Source organism: Myripristis murdjan, chromosome 16 (assembly GCF_902150065.1).
Source record: "Myripristis murdjan chromosome 16, fMyrMur1.1, whole genome shotgun sequence".
Taxonomy (NCBI): Eukaryota; Metazoa; Chordata; class Actinopteri; order Holocentriformes; family Holocentridae; genus Myripristis; species Myripristis murdjan.
In genome coordinates, this window is record NC_043995.1 from 26,300,754 (window position 1) to 26,321,967 (window position 21,214).

The 21,214-nt window shown below is 41.8% G+C and overlaps 1 protein-coding gene across 4 annotated transcripts in view; it reads right to left on the reverse strand.

Annotated features, from left to right (window-relative positions):
- Positions 1 to 822: 822 nt before the first annotated feature.
- Positions 823 to 21,214, reverse strand: part of lmna (lamin A) — a 37,224-nt gene continuing 16,832 nt past the window's right edge. For all 4 annotated transcript variants that reach the window (XM_030072273.1, XM_030072274.1, XM_030072272.1 and 1 more), the window contains exons 3-13: positions 12,300 to 12,456; positions 11,038 to 11,163; positions 10,054 to 10,224; positions 8,922 to 9,047; positions 8,276 to 8,496; positions 7,135 to 7,435; positions 6,440 to 6,547; positions 5,049 to 5,168; positions 4,837 to 4,896; positions 4,511 to 4,687; positions 823 to 3,724 (exon numbers count right to left, since the gene is read on the reverse strand). In XM_030072273.1, coding sequence (XP_029928133.1) covers positions 3,689 to 3,724; positions 4,511 to 4,687; positions 4,837 to 4,896; positions 5,049 to 5,168; positions 6,440 to 6,547; positions 7,135 to 7,435; positions 8,276 to 8,496; positions 8,922 to 9,047; positions 10,054 to 10,224; positions 11,038 to 11,163; positions 12,300 to 12,456 — 1,603 coding nt within the window. In that variant the 3' untranslated portion in view covers positions 823 to 3,688. The remainder of the gene's footprint in view (positions 3,725 to 4,510; positions 4,688 to 4,836; positions 4,897 to 5,048; positions 5,169 to 6,439; positions 6,548 to 7,134; positions 7,436 to 8,275; positions 8,497 to 8,921; positions 9,048 to 10,053; positions 10,225 to 11,037; positions 11,164 to 12,299; positions 12,457 to 21,214) is intronic.

Consider the following 21,214-nt stretch of genomic DNA (forward strand, 5'->3'; position numbering starts at 1 on the left):
TTTTCTAACCAAATGTGGCTTACTTACTGCTGCTGTCAGATGAAAACCTTATAAAATCTCCAAAAACCAAACCAAAGCATAAAATAAAAAAATATATAAAAAACAGCTTTACAAGAATTTAGAAGAGCAGCCTTTTTGATTTTCAAAGTGTGTTACAGGTTTCTGATGGTTTCTGTGGGACCAAGGGGATATGAGAGCTGCCCAAAACATTAAGGAACATGCAAAATGTGAAATCAAGGAAATGCTGTAAAAAAAATCACCCAAATTGGTATTAACAAGCCAAAGCGAAGCAGCATCACGAATGTCACTGCAGAGTTACACGCACATATCAAGCCTCTCTTCACTTTTGGATGTGCCAGTCCAAGCTTTTATTTTGTCAAGCTTTTGAGTTGCCAAAGAAAAAAAAAACCTGTAAAATAATACCTGTAATACATTTCAGTTTTGTGCTGTCAGTTATTTTGTGGGAGGAGGTGTTGCACTTCTCGAATGTTGCTCCTCTTCATTTTGGAGTCGAACTCTTTTCATGCTCTTTCATATTTCTGCCAAGTTAACTTCCCGTGGACAAACACAGAAACCCCCTGTAAGAGAGACGTCTTTATCTGTGCTTTAAATGGCATAGTTTTGTACAGTAGCGCTCCTGCTTGTTACATATGTATGTCCATATATTTCTGAATGTAACCATGCAACATGATGTATATAATGTGAATAAAAATGGCTGCACTTTTCATGAGTTGTTTTTTTCCTTTTTTTTCAAATGGCAAATGTACTTATATCAAATCCAGAAAAATAATGGGAATAATTACAAAGACCACAATCACTGGGGAAAAAAAAATATTTTACTTTTTTTTTTTTTTTTTGGCTTATTTTAGAAAAGAGAAAAGGCATTAACAGACATTCAACGACTGATTGCATGGCTTCTCCACAATGGCGATAGCATTGTTACGACAGATACGACACATTCCACTGCAAATTATAACCTTGGCGATGAAGGCTAACATTAAATCCCTTTCAGTGACATTTTAAAGCCTCAAGTACTACAAATGATTCATGTAGTGCACATCGAGACTTAAAAAGGGCAGATTTGGGATTTCATAAAGGCCTTTCAAAGAGGTTTATTTGTGGCATCAGGCATCTGTAAGCATTTACTAACAATGCTAGTGGATGACACAGGGGAGCTGAACCGTTCCACTGCGGGTCTTTCTGAATGTCCAGTATTTATTCCTCCAGCTTTTTGAGCTCAAGTGCAGGCTGAGAGGGACTGTGATAGAAATGTGTAGTGTTTTTTTTTTTCTTGAACTACAGGCAGATGTTAACAAAGGGCCACTGTTAATTTCTTCACCAAACTATAAAAAAAATACTTTTAAATCGTCTTTATAGACTGTTTGTTATCAGTAAGACAGGCCTTTGGAAACCCTGACTGCACCGTTTAAGTCACTGCTGATGGTTTGGTTATGATATGTGAACATACAGTAATCGTCTGATTAATGTAAACCTACAGACGGTAACCATGCAATTATGGAATCATATCTTCTGTAATTATACTAAATCTCTTTGCAGCTGGCTATTTCTCGTCACATATTGTTCATTACTGTCTATAATGAGCATCGAAATGTGGACTTCCTTAAGGCACCTGGGGGTTCTTAATGTCATAATCAGACATCTACTCAAGGCATTTTCATCAGTTTCACTGCTATAACAGTAAAAAAAAAAAAAAAAAAAAAAGGAAAAAATAATCAAATGTTGCAGTAATATGTTGCATACAAGTACAATACAAAACAAAACAAAAGGAGAAAAAAAGCTATCAAGTACTCTCCGTAAATGCTTCGATATGCTTTTCTTTGGAGAATTAACAATTCAAGCTGCCACACTACAGTACAAATCTACCTGCTGTGCATAAGTGGCAAGGCCATCAATAAATGCAGCACATTAAGCCAAAGTCACAAGGAATACATGTCCCACAACCCAGCTGACGTCCCAGAAGCAAGCCTGAGGATTTGCAAAGCCAGTAAGCTTAAAAAAAAAAGAAAAAAGAAAAAAAAAAGCCCTTATGACCAGTCTTTGGGAGAGTGACCAGCGGACGACTGACAGTCACGAGACTGCAACTCAAAGCGGGTGAGCAGAGAGTGCGACCAGGGCCACGACATGTACATACTTTCTGTCCTCTACAAACTGTACAAAGGCACATTTGTGTGTTCAGTGAATCTGTAATAAAGAGTGTCTTTAAAGTGTTACAAAAAGTAGCCATTGTACACTGCAAACAGCTGCAGACAGCGCTCTATAAAGATAATATTGACATAACGGTCAAATAGGCTGAGAAATCCTGTAAAAATATATGGCACCATCTTCTGCTATGCTGAAAAATAGTCAGTAATAACTCCACAGTACGAGCTAGCTATTCCATATACAGGTAGAAAAAAATATACTTCCTGGTATCAAGAAAAAAACATCTTTGGTATCGTCATAAAAAAAAGCTTCTAATGTACATCTAACCAAGCGTGACACTGTGATGAATCAAACAATCCCTTATGTCCACAGACTTTCAAAATACACAAAAACCTTTTTTTTTTTTTTCGAAATCAGGCTTTCAACTGACAATCAATATTCATCTGAAATCGTTCTTTTCTTCGTCTAAGCCAGAGCTGCCCTGTGATACGACTAATATCTGAACAGAAAATGCAGCAGGGCGTGCGTTTCTTTAAGGCAAAGGTGATGATAGATGAAATAAGGAAACACCTACTAAACACCCTGAGCTTCCTTAACCTGACCGTACAGTATTTCTGCTTCCTTCCTGTGCGATCTATTTGCAACTTTTATTTCTTTTTTTTTTCCAGCAAAAAAACTTTACCATCTCCATAGAATACAAAAAAAAAAAAAAAAACAGCGCAATACTGTACCAAAACTCAAAACTCGAGGAAAATATATTTTGTTTCATAATAACACATCAATTGTAAACTTCATCATCACTTGATGGAAAGATTGGATATATCTAATGACCATATTCAATGGACACAATGAAAAAACCCCCCACAGTATGAATTTTCCTTTGGTGTGCATCGCCTCTGCACCGCTGTACAAAAACAGACAAGCATTGCATGTAATTCCTGCCCACTAATCCACCAGGTTGGGACGGGGCTAAATCCTCCTCAATTAGGCAGGATTCAGAAAGAGGGTGTGTATCGTGTGTGGGTGTACCAGGGCCCTGACCCCCTGGCTGCAGCAGGCCTGAACGCCCCCCTCCCCCCAGACCTGCTCCTCACAGGGTTCACTAGCTGTGCGTGTTGAGTGTTGACAGCCTGCCTATTAGATGTGAAACCCCAGCTCAGATCATGGCGGAAAGCGCTGGTCAATGGAGCTGTGTGTGTGTGTGTGTGTGTGTGTGTGTGAGTGTGTGAGTGTGTGTGTGCCTGTGGGCAGAGCAGAATACAGGACAAGCAGCAGCGCAGCACACATGCAATTGCATAACTTGAATATACAAACTCAAAAGTAAAACAAGGAAATCCTATGCCCTTTGCCAAACCTCGAAGCAAATCTATCCTGCAGATTATTCTGAATACAAAATAAGACAAGATCATATAAAACGTAAAGACAAAAAAAAAAAAAAAAACACCAAGGATGACATTCCAATGGTAGAAAATAAGTTTTCAATGTGGGGTGCAGGAGGTTGTGGATTCAGGTGAGGTGTCTGGTTTTACATGATGGAGCAGTTCTCCGGTTTGGCGCGCCCCTGCAAGAGGAAGTGACAAATGGGACACAAAGGAAGAGGAAGTGAGAAGACAGGAAGGAGGATATGAGGACAGCTAAGCAAACAAAGAAGCCGGATTAACGGCAGCTACAACACCGGCACATGAGGCTCAGCAGAGTGAAGCTGTCACTAAATGGTTAAAATAAACCGACTTGGGTAACCTGTTACAGTCAGGACTGATGTTTTTTCTTTATTATGTATTTGTGACTGTACTATTGTTACAAAACAGCTACAAAAAGCCTATTATTATTTAATTATAGTTTTGCTGAATGCTCAGGGTTTTCTATTTTCTTTTTTCTTTTTTTTTTGGGTCAGTGAATGCATTTTGAGATCTGTCATTTCCCGATAACAGGCCATTTTGTGCGATCAGCCTTTCTCTTGTGTGTTATTATGCATAAAAGAGCTGACATAACATCAAATGGTACAAGTCCAAAAAAAGAATACAGAACAAAAACTTGCCATCCGAGGCTTACAGGATGACTGGATGATGACTTGGCCAAGTAAAACAAGAAGGGAGCTCCGACGTACAGTACAATTTGTAGTAGTACTGACTCTCTGATTATTTAGCTGAGCTGCGTAGCCGATTTTAATGACCATTAAAAACCATTTAAATGTTATTTTTTGACATACACAGAGTCCAAATACTGACATTTTGGATAAAGAGCCATATAATGAGCTGTGTAGCATCGCTCTGCTTCCTCTCATGTATTCACTCATATTTTAACACTCCCACCCTCCACCCCCCATATTAACCATACCCCCTGTTACCTGTCTGGGCTGGTTGGTGCCCATGATGAAGGAGTGTCCCACAAGGCCCTCTGATAGACCTCCCCCGCTGCCGCATGAGCCCGAGCCGCGATCCGACGGCTGCCCGCAGGAGTCACAGATCACCGTGCGGCTCCGCAGGTTGTACTCGCTCTCTACACCGCTCGTGCTGTGAGCTCCCTGCAGGGGGCGACACGATGAGTTACTTCCTACTGTTGCTCAAGTGAGAGACGCTGCAGTGACTGGGAGCTGCTGTCACGCGTGCCGCTCCCGGTGTATAATGTATGCTGTCTCACTTCAAACACGCCGTGTAATTCAGAGAGACGTACCATGTCATCATCGTCGTCATCCTGGAACAGCGTGCGTGTGACCTTCCTCATGGCCATTTCCTAGCAACGGGAAAAGAAGCAAAGTGGTCTGATTTTCGTTGATAAATGGAGCAGAAAGGGAAGATCAGCTCAAATAAAGACGTGTGTGAAAGTACGGTGGGATGTATAATTCAGTGTCGGGGTGTTTGATGTGAGCTGATGTGAGGTCAGACCTCTCCGTTGGCGCTGATCAGGGTGGTCTGGAGGAGGTCGCCGGTGCCCCAGGAGCTCTGGGTCTTCCACACCAGGTCGCTGGGGGGGTTGTGGCTTCCACCGCCGGCTGAGGCCCAGATCTGTAAAGGACAAGAGGTCACAGGGTCAGAGGGAGCTCCTTTTTTTGGCTTGGAATGCAGCTGACATACAGGAAGTGGGGACACAAAGTGATGCTCTGCCTTTGCTTTTTACTCCTTGTATGCACTGAAAAAGCACTTTGTGATTTTATCTGTGAAAAGCGCTACATAAATAAATTACTTACTAACTAAATCTGTCAAATTCAAATGTATTAATGCCGTCTCCTGCTTGATCTTTCCTTTCTCTTTGTGTACTTGTTTGATGTTTTGCTCTTTTTCTTTTTGTCATAATTGCCATAATTAGTCCTGATTAGATGTGATTCGATAGGACTTTATTTGAGCTGACTGGATTTGATTTGAGATGACAGTTGCCCGCTTGGCACCCGTTGCTTTCCTGGATGGCCAGGAAGGGGCTTCCCTCCCTCTGTGAGCTTTCCCAAGATATTTTTTTTCCCCATTTTTTTTTCCGTTTTTTTAGCGATTACTGGTTTTGGGGGAGTTTTTTCTTAACAGCCATGAAGATTCAGGTCAGGGGGTCATTTTGTCTACTACACACTGTGAGTGTGTGAAGCCCTTTGAGACCATAAGCAGTGATTAATGGCTCTACATAAACGTGAGCCTGAGCAGTCACAAGATACTTTGAAAAAGAGAAAAAAAAACAAAAAGCAGGAAACAAAATGAAAGGATCAATGAAAGAGCAAATAAACAAAATATTTTATTATTTAATATTTTCCATTTGGACTGCCTATTTGAGCTGGGTCACACCGATGTGTCAAAGTCCAAAGGCCTTTTATGAATACTGCCTATTTTTTATTTTTTTCAAATTGTTTGTGATGATGTTATTTTATCCTTCTTGTTTTATGGATCTATTAGCCATATCGCATGAGTGCATGTTATTTGTCTGTTAATGATAATGAGTGTCTTATGACCATCACTGAATTCAGTACAACTGTGTAACAGACTGGTATTTATGGGATGTACTGTTGTCAAATGCCGTGTTTCTTTTTCTTTTCTATTACCTTTTTGTAATTATTTGGTATGACACATAATTTGTGCATGCTTACTTCCAGTGATGCGCTGCATGGAGAACGCCACTTTTCAAGCCCCCTGAGGGTTTTTAGGCAATTCTCCCTCACATTTCCCTGTTCATTTTATATTCTATCTTTTATAAAGTTTCTTATATGTGTAAATAAACAAACCAAACCAAACCAAGATTGTAAAACAAATAAAGGTGATGATGTAACACACACACCAAGGTGTCGTGTGTAACTCACAGTGACGGTGCCTCCGGCCTTCAGGGTGAACTTGGGAGGAAATTTGTAGACGATGGGGCTGCCGCTCCCGACCTGTCTCTTCACCAGCCAGTGGGCCAGCTGCTGGTCCTGTGTGGGGAAAAAACAGGAGAAAGTGACGGAGCATGACTTACAAATTAATATTATTATACCAACAGGACTGTAAAGTGTCTTTTAAGTCACTGTTTCAAGGACTGCAAACACGTCACCTACTTTCTACACAGTGAAACATCTGCATAAAAACTGCTAATCTGCAAAATAAGCGTTTTTTTATTTTTATTTTGATGACATTTTTGGTGATAAGCACCCATCGCTGTGGTGTTTTTTTGTTTCTTTTTCCAGATTTCCAGATCAGCTGTCAGTCAAACATCATTGTGCCAATCCTGTCTTTGTTCCTTAGATTTTCTGTTGATAAAAACTGAGTTTGTGCAGGAACCGTTCTTTTCTTTGTCTTTCATAAACTGGCTAGCAGGTTGAATCACTACTTGTTATATGAGTGACTTAGTGAGAACAGCGAAACTCACATTTATTTACATGAAATTATCATGTTTTACTTCTTTTACTACAGTGAGAAACAGGCAACCACACACAGACACTCAGAAACACACAGCACATCCCAGACAAACTTTCCTCCTCCGCCAACACGTACAGCACACACCCACTCACACACACATTACCTCGTCGGCCTTGTTGCTCAGACGGACGTATTTGCCCTCCAGGTCGACCTCATCCACGGTGACGCGGCCACTGGCCGAGGCCTGCTGGGCGATGCGCGTCTTGGTCACGGTGCCTCCTGCCATGCTGGACGTCTCGCTGTCGTTATCGTTCAGACGGCGCTTCTTGGCGGTGCCCGAGGAGTTACGGCTGCTGGAGGCAACAGTGCTGGAGTGGAGGAGGCGGCTGGTGTGGCTCTGACCCGAGCCGGAGGTCCGGGTGACGGTGACCCTGGTGGGCGGAGGGCTGGGGGACAGACGCAGCCTGGGGAGGGATGGTGGATATGATTTAGACTGTAGATGGAGACCAGCTGGGCAAATGTAATATTAATATAGATATACCCTAAATGAACACAGCATCTAGGATAAATTTGAATTGCATATGTTTGCTCATTTTTTCAAAATAATTCTCAGAAATAGTTTGCATTGTTGGTTGTTCATGAAACAACCATGTTGCCTCTAAAAAGGTTATTTATCACACTACAGAACACGTATGCACATTGGAATGGCAAAGATAACATGCCAGCTAATGACTTCAGTACGTCTCCATTATAAACAAACTGACTGGTTAGTATGTGACTCCTCTTTTACTCTGACTTCCTAAAGAGCCCCATTCATCTCAGTATAATGAGAATAGTTTTATTTTTATGGCATTTTTAAAAACACACAGTTCCAAAACACTTCACATAAAAAAAATAATTAACAAAATAAAATATAGCAAACAATGGATTAAAAAATACACCAATTTAAACACAGAAACATAAAAATGATTTAAGACAATAAAACAGTTATAAAAGTTAATTAAAAATTAAAAACATATAATAATTTAAATCGAGTAATTGTAGGACTTTGTTTGACAGTGTTTATGCTCGTTTCTGTGCCGCGGCCCTCATCTCCCTTTTTGGGTTCGGACAGTGTCCAAACACAATATACTTTATGATTGTATACTTAATTTAATGCATTTGGCCCGAGTGGGAACTGTACTGTACCAAAGCTCCCAGTGCCAACATTCACCTAATGATTCAAACAGGACAACTCCTCTTCCTCTGCAGTTTTCAAAATGATGGCTTATGTTGTGTATCCGTTGTTTCACAGGTCGCCTCACCTCTCCTCCTCTCCCTCCAGCAGCTTCCTGTAAGCGCTGATCTCCATGTCCAGGGCCAGCTTGATGTCCAGCAGCTCCTGGTACTCGTCCAGCTGCTGCTGCATCCTGGTTCGCATTTCAGACATCTCCCGCTCCTTATCGTCCAGCCGCCGCCGCATCAGGTCCCGCTCCCGCCCCAGAGCCTCCTCCAGCTCTCGCACTTTGGCCTCCCTTGCCGCCAGCTGATTTGGAGAAAACACACACACACACACACACACACACAAGGTGAAACGAGCTAATCAAGCAGTCTGCACACAGCTCAACCAGCTCAAACACTGCCGACCGTGCTTCAACAGTGATTAGTGTGGCTGATGGGTCAAGTGGAGCTTAACAATATCAATATTGTTTAGATGTGGAGAAAAAACATTGAATTGCTGCTTCAAATGTTTCAATACATGACGATATCAGTCGGCTGCATCACAGCACAGTCACTGAAATCACCACCAGACAGAAAACCCTGACAGACAGATGGCGTGACCCGCAGACTGTGTGCATGTGTGTGCGTGTGTGAGCCTGCATGTGTGTAGAGAGTGAGGTGTAAATGTGTGAGAGTGAAATGTGTGGTGTGTGTGTATGTGTGTGTGTGTGTGTGTGTGTGTGTGTGTACCTGTTTCTGCAGCTGGCTGAGCTGGGCCGACATGCTCTCCAGTCGAACCCGGGTCTGCTGCAGCTCCTCGTGGGCGGCACCGACCAAGTGGCTGTTCCTGTCAGCGGACTGACGGGCGTTCTCCAGCTGACAGACAGACAGACAGACAGACAGACAGACGGCGGGTCAGCTGTTGGCAGCGGTTTAAAACAGGAAGAGCTTGCCGACAGGGCACCTAAGCAAAACTGTGCTGGTGTGCAACACCAGTTAGCACCTTAAAAAATGTGGCGTGAAGATGGATTTTTATGATAATGATGAAACGACAAGTTTCAAAACCAAGGACCACAAGAGAAATGTACCTGTGACTTATTTTGTAAAATCAATTCTGAAATGCATTAAAGGTTTTACTGTGTTTTTGATGAATGCACAGTAAGCCAAACTGAAAACCTATACAGCAAAGACTCCTTTACTGGACTAATTTGAGGAAATCTACTTTGATAATCTATGAATGGTTTCATTTAGTTTCCTTTACAAGAAAAGAGCGGTGACAAAATCTGCTGTTTATCCAAGTTATCCAAGTCAGCTATCCAAGTCACTAAGATTTCCACATAACAATGATTCTGCTAATTAAAATCACTTTCAGGGGTCCCACTCTTTTGGACATATTCAATGACTTACGTAAATGTCAGCTGTTCTTCGCAGAAAGGCATCTTGGAATGATTCAAAATGGACAAAGTGGCCAAATTCTCAAATTATATGGATGTCAATATGCTGTTTGTGAACTGTACGACCTGATGTTTGTGTGTAATAAAGTTGACACATTAACAACATGCTAACAATGTGCAAATGTGTTGACAACGTGCAAACAACGTCTTGGGAAGAGGTGAATGAAAGGGAGGAGAGAAGTAAAAAAAGGGCTTTAAGCACCAAGATAAACTGAGATATGGTCTGTTAGAAAGGGGTGTAAATCAGTTTGGTACATTATCTGGATATGGGTGTGTGTCTGTGTGGGTGTGTGTGGGTGTGGGGGGTGTATCTGTATGCATTCAAATGCAAAACAAGCAAAAAACTAGCAGGCTACTCAGGCTGCTACAAACCACTGGTTCATCTGTAGGTGGCACCATAACAGTGTGTTTGCAGCAGCGAGGCGCACCTTCGCGTTGTAGGTCTTCTCGATCTCGTCCTTGTAGATTTGGACCTGGTTTTCGTGCTGCGCTCTCAGCTCAGCCAGGGCCTCGGCCAGCTTGCTCTCAAACTCCAACTGCCGCCCGCTGTCAATCTCCACCATGCGAGTCTCGTGGCGGCGCTTGGACTCACGCAGCTCCTTCAGACCGTCAGGGAGAGGAAGACGAACATAAGGTGCCGGGCAAACACATACTCACTGTTGGTTATGGGCAGCAGCCAGGGCCGTAACGCTCAAGTCTGCTCTCATAAAACACTTTCCTGACATCTTGGATTTGTCTCAGTCACGTGCCTGTTTTCACTGACTTGTATCAGCTTTTTCTTTCCCATCCAAATCCTATAAAAGGGGGTCATTATCTTAATGTTTGGTGTATTTTCTCCCAGGGACTAGATTTCCCCTGTAGAAACCTCATCCATAAACTTGTATTGATCAGTCAATTCCTATACAGTAATTATTTGAATCTTGAAAGTTTCAGTGCAGAGCCCCTGCAGGTACTTCTGCATTTTTGCTGAGCCTTGAGAAACACCTTAATTATTATATTCATATGTAGATATATCATGTCTTGGTGTTGAACAGGAGTCATGCCGTTCTGGCTCTGGTCTTTTATGGCATTAAGGATGAAACATAAAATAAAAAATGTGAAATCTAAACTCTTCTTTGTGTCTTCTGAGGTAATTTTTTTTTTTAATCTCATCCCTACAATCTGTAAATAATTCAGTTCCGAGTTTTATCATTTTAAATCCGCAAATAAATAAACTAAAATACACTTAAGGTAAAGTAAAGCAGATAAAATGGGACAAGTATAAAATTATAGACTACATCAAATGGATTTGAAGGGGAAATGAAAAACAAACAAGTAGGTGGCTGGAAATCAATATCTTGTGCAAAAGATACAAAGGGAGAGATGACTAGATAGCTAAATAAATATAGAAGGGCTGAGGTGAAGAGTGGGACCTCGTTGTAGATGTTCTTCTGGAACTCCAGCTCCTCCTTCAGGGTCTGCAGGCGGTTCTCAGCGTCCACCCTCCTCAGCATCTCATCCTGGAGCTGCCTCTTGGCATCGGCTAGGTTGGCCTCCAACTGGGAGATAGAGGAGGAGGAGGAGGAGGAGGAGGGGATGGGGGGTAAAGGAGGACAGAGAGAGAGGAAATGTTATCCAGTTTAGGCATGTAAGCGAATACACAACTCAAAAACAACAAAACAGATTAAATAAAGTGCAATTCAGTGTCTGATCTGTGTAGCATTTTAATTTGTTGTTATTTGTTAACTATGACAGAGAGAGCCAATTCATGATCTTTGAGAAAACCTGTCGTTCCTCATTTTGACCAGTAGGTGGGGCAAGGCTATAATTCTGCCCATGTGAGTGTGGTACTGTAACTTTCATTGATAAAACAAACAGCAGAGGCTGCATGAGCTCTTGTCCTCATTCACAGTCAACGGCCTGGAGCGGTTCAGCAAAATTACCAGTTTCTTTGAGGAATTTAAGCACAAATGAAGAACAGAAATCACCATCATCTCCAAATGTCAGACTCTGCAGCTTTGACCGCTGCACTCCTACAACTACCAGCAGCTCTGCTGTCGTTCGGAGATTTAGGATTTTTAACTTATTTACTGTTGCAATCAATGAAAGCCCATGAGTAGAGCAGAGTCAGCTAAACATCATAAAAGTATTTCTATACGGTACATAATTCAGAGTAATGTCTCATGGAGATGATGTTTCCTGTTAGCTGGAATGAGTACAGCTGCTTTCTACACCTAAACAGTATTTCAGATTACTGGGATTAATCCATTTCTACTAGACTATCATGTTGGCATTGGTGCACAGTTTGCTTGTAAGTGCTTCAGCATGAAAACTTTATTTTTTCAAAATCTCTATTTTTTTGAGACATTTAATTTCAGTTGGATGACAATAAATTGCTTTGTTTTAATCTTTTTTTTTCTTTTTTGGAATGGGTGTCATAAGGTTTAGGCCAGGGAAAGGAAACCATAAGTATGCACTTTTTCATTCCAGCCCAAAGATTCCAGCCGATTCCAGCGATGAGCAAACTTTCATCCACCAATAAGGCACAAGTCAGAGAAAAATCACCTGCTGTAGAGAGCGATTGGACTGCTAAGCCCTCAGCCCAGCGTGGCTCATGATTGCCCATCTGTGCTCTAGCACTGTGCAACTGTGTTAGCACCGTTTACACCTTCAGTTCAGATAAAACTGTACTTACCTTGGCCAGTTGGGCCTTCAGGTCTTTGACCTCAGCCTCCAGGGTGCGTTTCTCCCCCAGGGCAGTGGTCAGAGAAGCATCTTTAGAGTTGAGGAGAGCCTCCAGGTCCTTCAGGCGGGCCAGGGCCACCTCCAGGTCAGACTCCTTCTTACTGTTCCTGTAGAGACAAAAGCCAGGAAACGTGTGTATGTCAATCTGCCGTTTGAGTAAACATGACTGTCCACCAAATATGTTTCAAGTGATCAGCAACATTGAGCTGCATTTTATTTTCAGTTCACATGAGGTTTCACTGAGTAAAGTGTTAACCCTGCCTAGCAAAGACTCTTATATGTTGTGGTAATAGTAACAGGGATACACAACCTACAGTCTCTTCCCATTCATTCTGAACAAACAACGAGATAGTTGATAGGGAGTGGATAAGTGGAAATTACAGCGGTGATTACAGTGTATGCAATGAGCGTCTCCAGAATGATACACTGAGCTGTGGAAGGCACAAATCACCATTGTACAGTAAGCGCAGCAGTTGTACAACACTATTGATGTGAAGTGAACTGAAGCCAACACATCAACTTACTGTTCTTGGCTTTCAGTACTGAATAAGTGCCCATTAAGCTCTCTCTCTCTCGGGGGAATCTGTGTTGAATTAAGAGAATTCACGTTTGTTGTGCATGTGCTTGCACTTGTGTGCGAGGCCTCTCATCTACCCTCTCCACAGGAGCCAACTTAGAGTACTGGTTAAGAAAAAAAAATAAAAAAACCTTGGATCTGCCCATGGAAAAACAATATAGCCACAGCACAAGATTATATGAGCGAGTGAGAACGAGAGAGAGAGACAGTGGCTGTAGTATAGCTTCTTGCACAGCCAAAAAGGAAATGGACTCCCTGTTATTCTATTTGGCCCCTGTGGTCTAGTCTTCATTGTCACTAATAATGGCCATCTGCTAGGGTAGATGGCTTCCAGGCTGCTTACACAGACCTCACAGTTCCCTGGTCACTGCCAGCCTGGTGTAGGATAGCCAGTTCAGGGACGAGCATGCAGGGAGAGCGACAGATACACTTTCACCCAGGCACAGACACATAATGACACACTTCACTGCAGATTTCCTGATGATTCACAGCAGAGCTCGAGTCCGTTCACCAGCAATTAACCCAAAACTTTAAGTGAAACTGTTATTATTGGTTGACAACATGGCCTCAGTCTCAATCACAGCATTCAAGATAGGACACGTAAGCCTTTTTGATACGAAATGTTTCAATAATCATCCACTTTCTGTCACGTACTGAGCCACAGACAATGCATACTGGTGGTATAATAAAACTGTAGCACTGTTGAATGCTTCAGGGCTGTAATCAGAAGCAGGGTTAGGGTTAGAAATGAAAAAAAGAAATGAATGGGTGACGTACTCTGAAAGGGAAAAAAAAAATCTAAAATCAAATATCTGATGCTTCACAGATGTACAATCTTACGCACAAAGGGGCACTGCATCACAACTGTACTAGATAATTATGCTTTCAAAGAAAAAAACAGCCCCTAAGACCAGTCATCTCTCAGATTACAAAAGGAAAAGCCCAGTGTTTAACTGTGTAACCGAGTACAAACCTAGTAACCCTCTCCATCATGGCCACCCACTCACTCACACACAAAGCACAGGCATGCAAATCAACTAAAATAACAAACACACACACACACAAATCAGTAACTCCCAGAATCAAACACACACACACACACATCTTGCATCAATGTGTTCTCAATCATCTGTATCAGAGTGAATGAAGACACGTGCTCTCGATATGCAAATCCACACAGAACAAAGGGATCAGAGAGGATCTGGATGGATTTCTTATCTGTTCTGTGGGAACTCACAGAACAATTCATGCTTTTTCCAGACTGAAGACCCCTTAACCCAATTTTTACGACCAGATGCTGGGGTCAAACAGAGCCAACAGCTCAACCCACCAGCTTTTGCTTTTTTTTTTTTTTTTTTTTTTTTTTTTTTTTAACCCTTACTTCTCCAGGGAAGGTTTGCTGACCATGCATGCCTATTTTCAGTCAGGACTCAATGAGGAACTAGTCTGGGATAATTTTCTATGAATGCACTCACCACTACACGGGTGCGATACTGTTTGAATATGTTGTGCATTTTTTAATTCACATATTTTTATTACTCATTTTATTGCTTTTATTTCTGATGACGCAACTTAAATTATAGAAGGTGGGGTGGATTATTGATTTGTAAATGCTGGCAAAAGCACATCCGTCTGCAGACATGCATTAAAATACTTAAGTCATTTTTCAGAGAGTCTGGATTTTCATTCTTTTTTTTTTTTTTTTTCAGCGATGCCCTGCTTCACATGTATAGTTGACCACATTCAGACCCAGGAGCTGTCCTCTGCTGTTGGCCACTGAGCAGTTGGTGCTAAAAGCCTTGCTCAAGAGCACACTGAAAGTAGAGTAGCGCGGAAGAAGTTACCTGCAGAAATGTCTATACTAGTAAATACACAACCACTTCACACCTGGGAACATTCCAGGACTTCTTGAATATGCAAGGATCGGAGATGACAGACAGACTGTTACCGCACACTAAAGTCACCTATCAATCTCTGCCACAAATGCCTACATTAGACAGGCAGATTGGTAACCAGGGTAAAATTAAATATAGCTGCTACTGCAAAATGATGCTTTAATGATCAGAATTAAAAAAAGATAATAGGGTTTAACCACCTGTGGTTAGGACATGCTCCCAAAGGAACACATGGCTGTGATAAAACCTCACTTTTCCAAATGTTGAGAGGCTGTTGTTGCTGTTATTGTGGAACATTTTAAATTCACCACAATACTTGTCATTAACATATTATGGACTTGGATAAACTCAGATCAACCAAAACAGAATTGTGTAATGAGAGAGAGAGAAAGAGTGTGATGAGGAGAAAGGTTTTTATCGAGCTGGACCGTGTGAAGTGTGAATGCATTAGACATTGGTGTGTATATGTGTGCACTCATATCCAACATTTGTTTACAACCCGAGCTAAACATTGCTTGAAACTATAAAGCCCTTTGTCTAGACATTAATATTGTTTCAATGAGACATTTTAGCAGTCCAATTCCGTGGGTAGATGAATGCTTCTGAGTGTGTGTAGGTGGCCGCGATGACGTTCATTAGGGCTAATGGGCCCAGTGGATCAGCTCCAGCAGTGACTTAATGGATGGAAATGGGTATGGTGACATACTACATGAATATTTGTGTTCTCCTCATACATAAATGTGGCAGGACGGAATGTAGACAGAGAGGATACCTTACATCAGCACCTTACAGCACCATGATTATAATTTTAGTATCGGTGGCCCCGGTGACAATGAAACCCCTAACCATGGCAGTGCTGATGTTAGCTCTATCCATTACACTACACAGGAGATGGAGGCCTTAACACTGCAATGTAAGTGCCATCCACTGCCCAGTGCATTTTGATAAAATAAAAATAATGACATAAAACCATAAAGACATTTATGGACCACAGGGCGGTACAATGATAAGGGGCCAGCCTTTAAACATAGACAGCATCTATACTGACCTCTCTGTTAGAGGTGTGACAAGAGAATTTCCCTTTGAGAACCAATGAAGTTATTAATATTATCAGTATCATTATTATGTACTTTGGAGTGTCTAATTATGACTGTCTTTATTTGTGCATGCATAGCGTTTTTGCAATGTGCAGAGCTTAGGAGAGTTATGGCATGCTCTCTTTAGGTCCCACAGAGCCCTGCATAAGGGAAATGCAATGTGCCCTCACACACCAGGCAGCGCAGTAGGAGTCAAACAAGGTGCGCTCACATACAAGGAAGAAGCCTGGTGACATATTCTAACTGTAATGGCTAAGTCAACACATAATTAGCTTGTTCAGTGGTCCTCTGAGCTCAAACAGCACTGTGGAGCCGCAGCAGGTTGGTGCGGTCAACATGCGATGATAGGAAAAATCCTATGGCAAACAGGAATTGGTGTGTTTTACATTGAAAGCGGCATTAAAAGCAGTTTGTTCTGAGTTAACAGAAGAAAAGAAAAGAAAGCAAACACAAAAATTCAGGAAAATAAACAAAGGAAGGAGAAGATGCCACACACAAGTTATTTTGTCGTGACTGTATAGACAAAAGATGTCGCCAGAATTGAGTGTGTATATCTATCTATCTATTCATGTATATATCTGTATCTATCTAAATATAGATTTATAGATATATAGATATACAAACATACATGTATACATGCACACATGATGAAAAAGGATTTCAATGCTCTAGTCTACACTGTACTGTGATGGAATGTCTTTTTCTGTGCTTCTGCAGGATCCAGAGCTCCAGGTTTTACTTTAAAACACTGTAGGCTTATTACATCTAAGGACAGTGTGAGGACAGTAGAAAACCTTGATTCTCTGTGTGTGTGCGCTTATCCATGCATGTGTGTGTGTGTGTGTGTGGGTGTATTTGTGCTTGCTTGGATACATTTTGCACCGTCTGTGTATGGGAGTGCTGACAGCAACATCTGTGTGTATTAACATGTACAGGTTGGTGTGTGTTTGGTGGGCTTTAAGTGTTTGTGTGCATCTATGTCGTGTTGTGTGTGTTCAAGTGGCATCAACTGTTAATTTCATGCATTATGAAATGTGTCTGTGAGTGCATGGGTCCGTGTGCATGTTCATGTATGCATGTGTTCCCCTTTCTCTTACTTTACATAATCCTGTGCAGTGCATGTGTCCCTGCATGCATATGTTTGCCTGGGCCAACCCGTTTACATAACACAGTATGAATTGTGTAATTACAGAGCCTCAGTATGAATTCTGTGTTATGCTGTTTACATTCTGCTCCTTCAAAGCTCGAAGCCACCAAACCCTGCCTCAAAAGCAGATGTGCATGGAGTCGCTCTGCAGTTACTTCTCACAATCACACTATTAATATTTACAATACAGTAAACTGTCAGCGTCATGAGACCAACAAATATGGTACTGGGAATGGCTGCGAGCCAAAGGATGAGTAAACAAATGCAGAGCAGATTTGGGAAATGGGGTAAATAGAGTGGATAAATAGACACCAGCCTGTTTCATCAAGATATGGGAAATCTGTTGCATACATAACAAGGCTGCAGAACTTTCTTGAAGCCTGCCAAGCGAGGAAGCCTTTAGAGTCAAAAGGGTTGGCCTGTGCATGTTTTGGATTTTGCACTGATAATTTGAATAAAAGAGAGGAAAATAAGTGCAAATTAGGCAAGGCTGAATCTTGTTTTTAGAGTGCAGACCAGTTGTCTTCTTTGACTGCCATGCTTTCATCATGTAGTCAACAGCATTACTCCCACACACCAATGTCTGCAGTCTTTAAAAAAAAAAAAAAAAAAAAAAAAAAAACCTTTAGGCATCATTTCACTCTTTTCAGCTGCAATATCAAAGCTTGTACAGAGCAAATCGAGTGAATGACACATTTTGCGGCACCGAGACAAAATGGGAGCTATTGGACAGAAAGATAGTGTGAGATGGGGGAGAGAAGGAGAGGGTGGAGGGGAGGGACAGTGTGAGATGGAAATGTGAAAAGAAAGAAACAGAAAGAACAGGAGAAAGAGGAGGAATAATAGAGACAAGAAATCCAAAGAGGAAGAGGAGGAGGAATGTGTCGGCTCAGCTCCCAGTCTCAAGGATGACTCACAGCTATCTTTGTCCACCACAGTAACGAGAAATAAAGCCCGCCTCGTGGAGAGAGGGAGAGAAAAAAGCCCACAATTCCCTGTTTTGCTGTACCGTTGCCATGACAACCGAGGCCTTGTCATCAGGCCTGCTAGTATGCCTTTTCCACCACGCTGTGGACGCAATGGAAAAGGGAGTAGATTTTTCTCTGCAGATTTTTAAAATATGTTTAAGACTCAGAGTGTGTGGAAAACCTTCCCTTCTTCTATGTTTCTGATGGAAATTCTAACCTATAATTTCAACAATTTGGCAGAAGCATTACTCAAACCACACAGTCTAAAAGGGTTTTATAAGACCTTAGCAATGCTGATGCCTAAGTACCTGGTAGTTATCACTACTGGGGACTAAAACAAAACCTAAAACTCAGACATATGATTTGAGTCATTTTAGAGTAAATAGATGTGTGAATCCATAACAACACGACTGCATGAGAAAGCAAGGAGGAATGTATGACATTTGTGCCTGTAATTCATAATGCATAGCATCTGTGGCACTGTTGCTGTGTGCAGTTACTACAATGGATTTTCACAAAACAACAACATAAGTACTGACAGAATAAAATCTGTGTAAATAATATTTTTTTTAAACTCATGGTTCGCTCAGCACACTTTTAAGCCTTGCACCCGAGACCTGTCCCATCTGTTTTGCAAACCAAATCATTGCTCCATTTCTGAAACTCAACACAGACTACTAGTCTGTGCTGCAGTGGTTAATTCAAAATCCCTGTGATGCCATAATCTCTGACGCAGCGCTCAATCAGGAAAGCTGTAAAAACTACTTACTATCAACGTTTATTTAATAAGAAAAGTCGACAAATATATTCCTAGTTATAACCCTGGCTTGTGGAAGTAGCTGCAAGGTCAAGAGGTGAATACATACATTCAAACCTGGGAGCTGTCCAGTATAACTGCATTATTGTACTGTATTTACCACCGAGCAGCTCGACACAACTACAGACATTGTGGGGGAAAAGGAGGGTGCGTTGCATTCACACCAGTGACCTCTGGTCAACACTTTCCTCTCTAACCTTAAGGGTTACTTACTGCCACACGATTAAGGGCGTTGTTTGCAAACACTTCTCATCACCTCTTTAATTTCCTGACGCACCAACTATAAAATCCATTCAGGGGAGGTGTGAGTGTTGATTGATCCATATGATAGTACGCAGACACACACACACACACTCACACACAAACACACACACACAACGTCTGGCAGGCATGTGTGGCCACATGTGGGTGGGGTTCCTCGGTGAGTCACTGTTCAAACATTCGCGAGGGGGGAAAAAGGGGATCCCCAGCTTCCCTATGGATTGTTTCAAAGGTTCCAGTCTCCAATTATAGCCCACCTTTCCTATATTCTTTTTCACTACATTTAGTTTAGCCGCTCGTGGAGCCGCTGTGTATGGAGGACACTCACAGGAAAAAATGACTAAGAGGAAGGCTCCTGAATAATGGGGTCTTTTAGTAAACAAACGAGCCCAGGAATAGAACTGACGGCAATAACACCAGACAGGGTACACACCGTTTTAATAATGGGCATTCCAATAAACCACTACATCCAACGGTATGCAACTTAGCACTGACATGCTTTGACATATAGACAGAGGATGATTGCAGCCTCTGGGACACCTCAAATATGAATTGCTGCACTAATAAGCAATACACTAAGAAAAACAAAATGATGGCATGTGTTCCATAGGTGTAACCCACCAAACCCACACCTAGATGAACAGGGAGGGGTTTTTCCCCACCGGATTGTTTTTCTATTTGATAGCGATAGTAGAGTGAGAGAGGAAAGGCAGGGGAGAGAGAGGGGATGACGTGCCGCACGGGCTCGGCTCAGAGAGAAACCCAGACCGCTGTGGTGAGGACACAGACTTGATGATGCGGTGTGTGCTCTATCAGGTGAGCCACCAGGCCTGCCCAATTAACAGAAACACATGTGTCACATGTATTGACTGAGGATTGATATGATTAAATAATTATTATTATTATCATTATTATAAAAGAAGAAGAAGAAGTAGAAGGATAAGTCATTCCAGGTCACAAATTCAAAACAATAGTAATCCACATGGGCTCTCACATAATCAAAAAAATGTGTGCAATAAAAATACCAAAAAAAAAAAAAAAATGCAAGCTGGCACATGACTATTTCATGTGTCTATCAGGATGAAGAGCACACTAAACAGGATTGCTTTTAAATGTGTGTGTGTGTGTGTGTATATTCATGTGTGTGTATGTGTGTGTGTGTACTTCACCAGAAACCAACAACAACGCGGCCTTTGCCAGGGGCCACCCATACACATCCACATGCGGCAGATGGGAACAGAGTTCTTAGTGTTGCTGCTCCTGACGCAGAGCAAATGCTGACCGTGGCTGTGAGCCTCCGGGGAACCGAGCTCTACAAGACGACCACAGACGGAGGGGAAGCCGAGAGGACAGAGGCCACAATGTTCTCTCATCTCAAACTCATGGCTTTGTTGAGGATGTCACGCAATTGAACAAGAAAAGAAACACTTTCAAACTGGGAGAAAAAAAAAAAAAAAAAAACAGAGACGTACTTTTCCATTCATGCCTATTGCAATGTGCATCCTGCAATATGTTTTCTTCAAACACAGCGCCAGCCAAACAATGGTAGCCAGCGAGGGAAGAAAAAGAGCATCGTTTTGCCCACTGATAAAGTATTTTATCCTCTGTGTGTGTGTGTGTGTGTGTGTGTGTGTGTGTGTTTGTGTATACATAACAGCAAAGGCATATGAAACACAGCCTTTGTTCCTCCTTGCATGATTAGTTGATGAATCATCGTTGTGTGATTTGTCAGCCTGGTGCCCGCTCTTTGTGTCTGTGTGTTTACATAAGGGCCAGCTCTCACTAGCATTTGATTAGATTATCTGTGGTGATAAAATCCAGGGCTCGGGTACACAACCGGCCATTTTGCCCTTTCATGTGCCCTTTTTATAGAGTCGTTGTTCAGGCAACAGTGCACACCAACACAGGTATTAAGATAAGAAACGTTAAAATGGTAACTATGTTAACCATACATTATCCTCAAAACACACACTGTTCGGAGTGGACATTCATCCCTAAACTTCCCAGTAAAAACAGATTTAGAGGTAATTGAGTTTTATGTTCTTTAATTGCAAGCTAAACAATGATTACATCTGAACCTGCACCCAAATGATCTTTTTCATT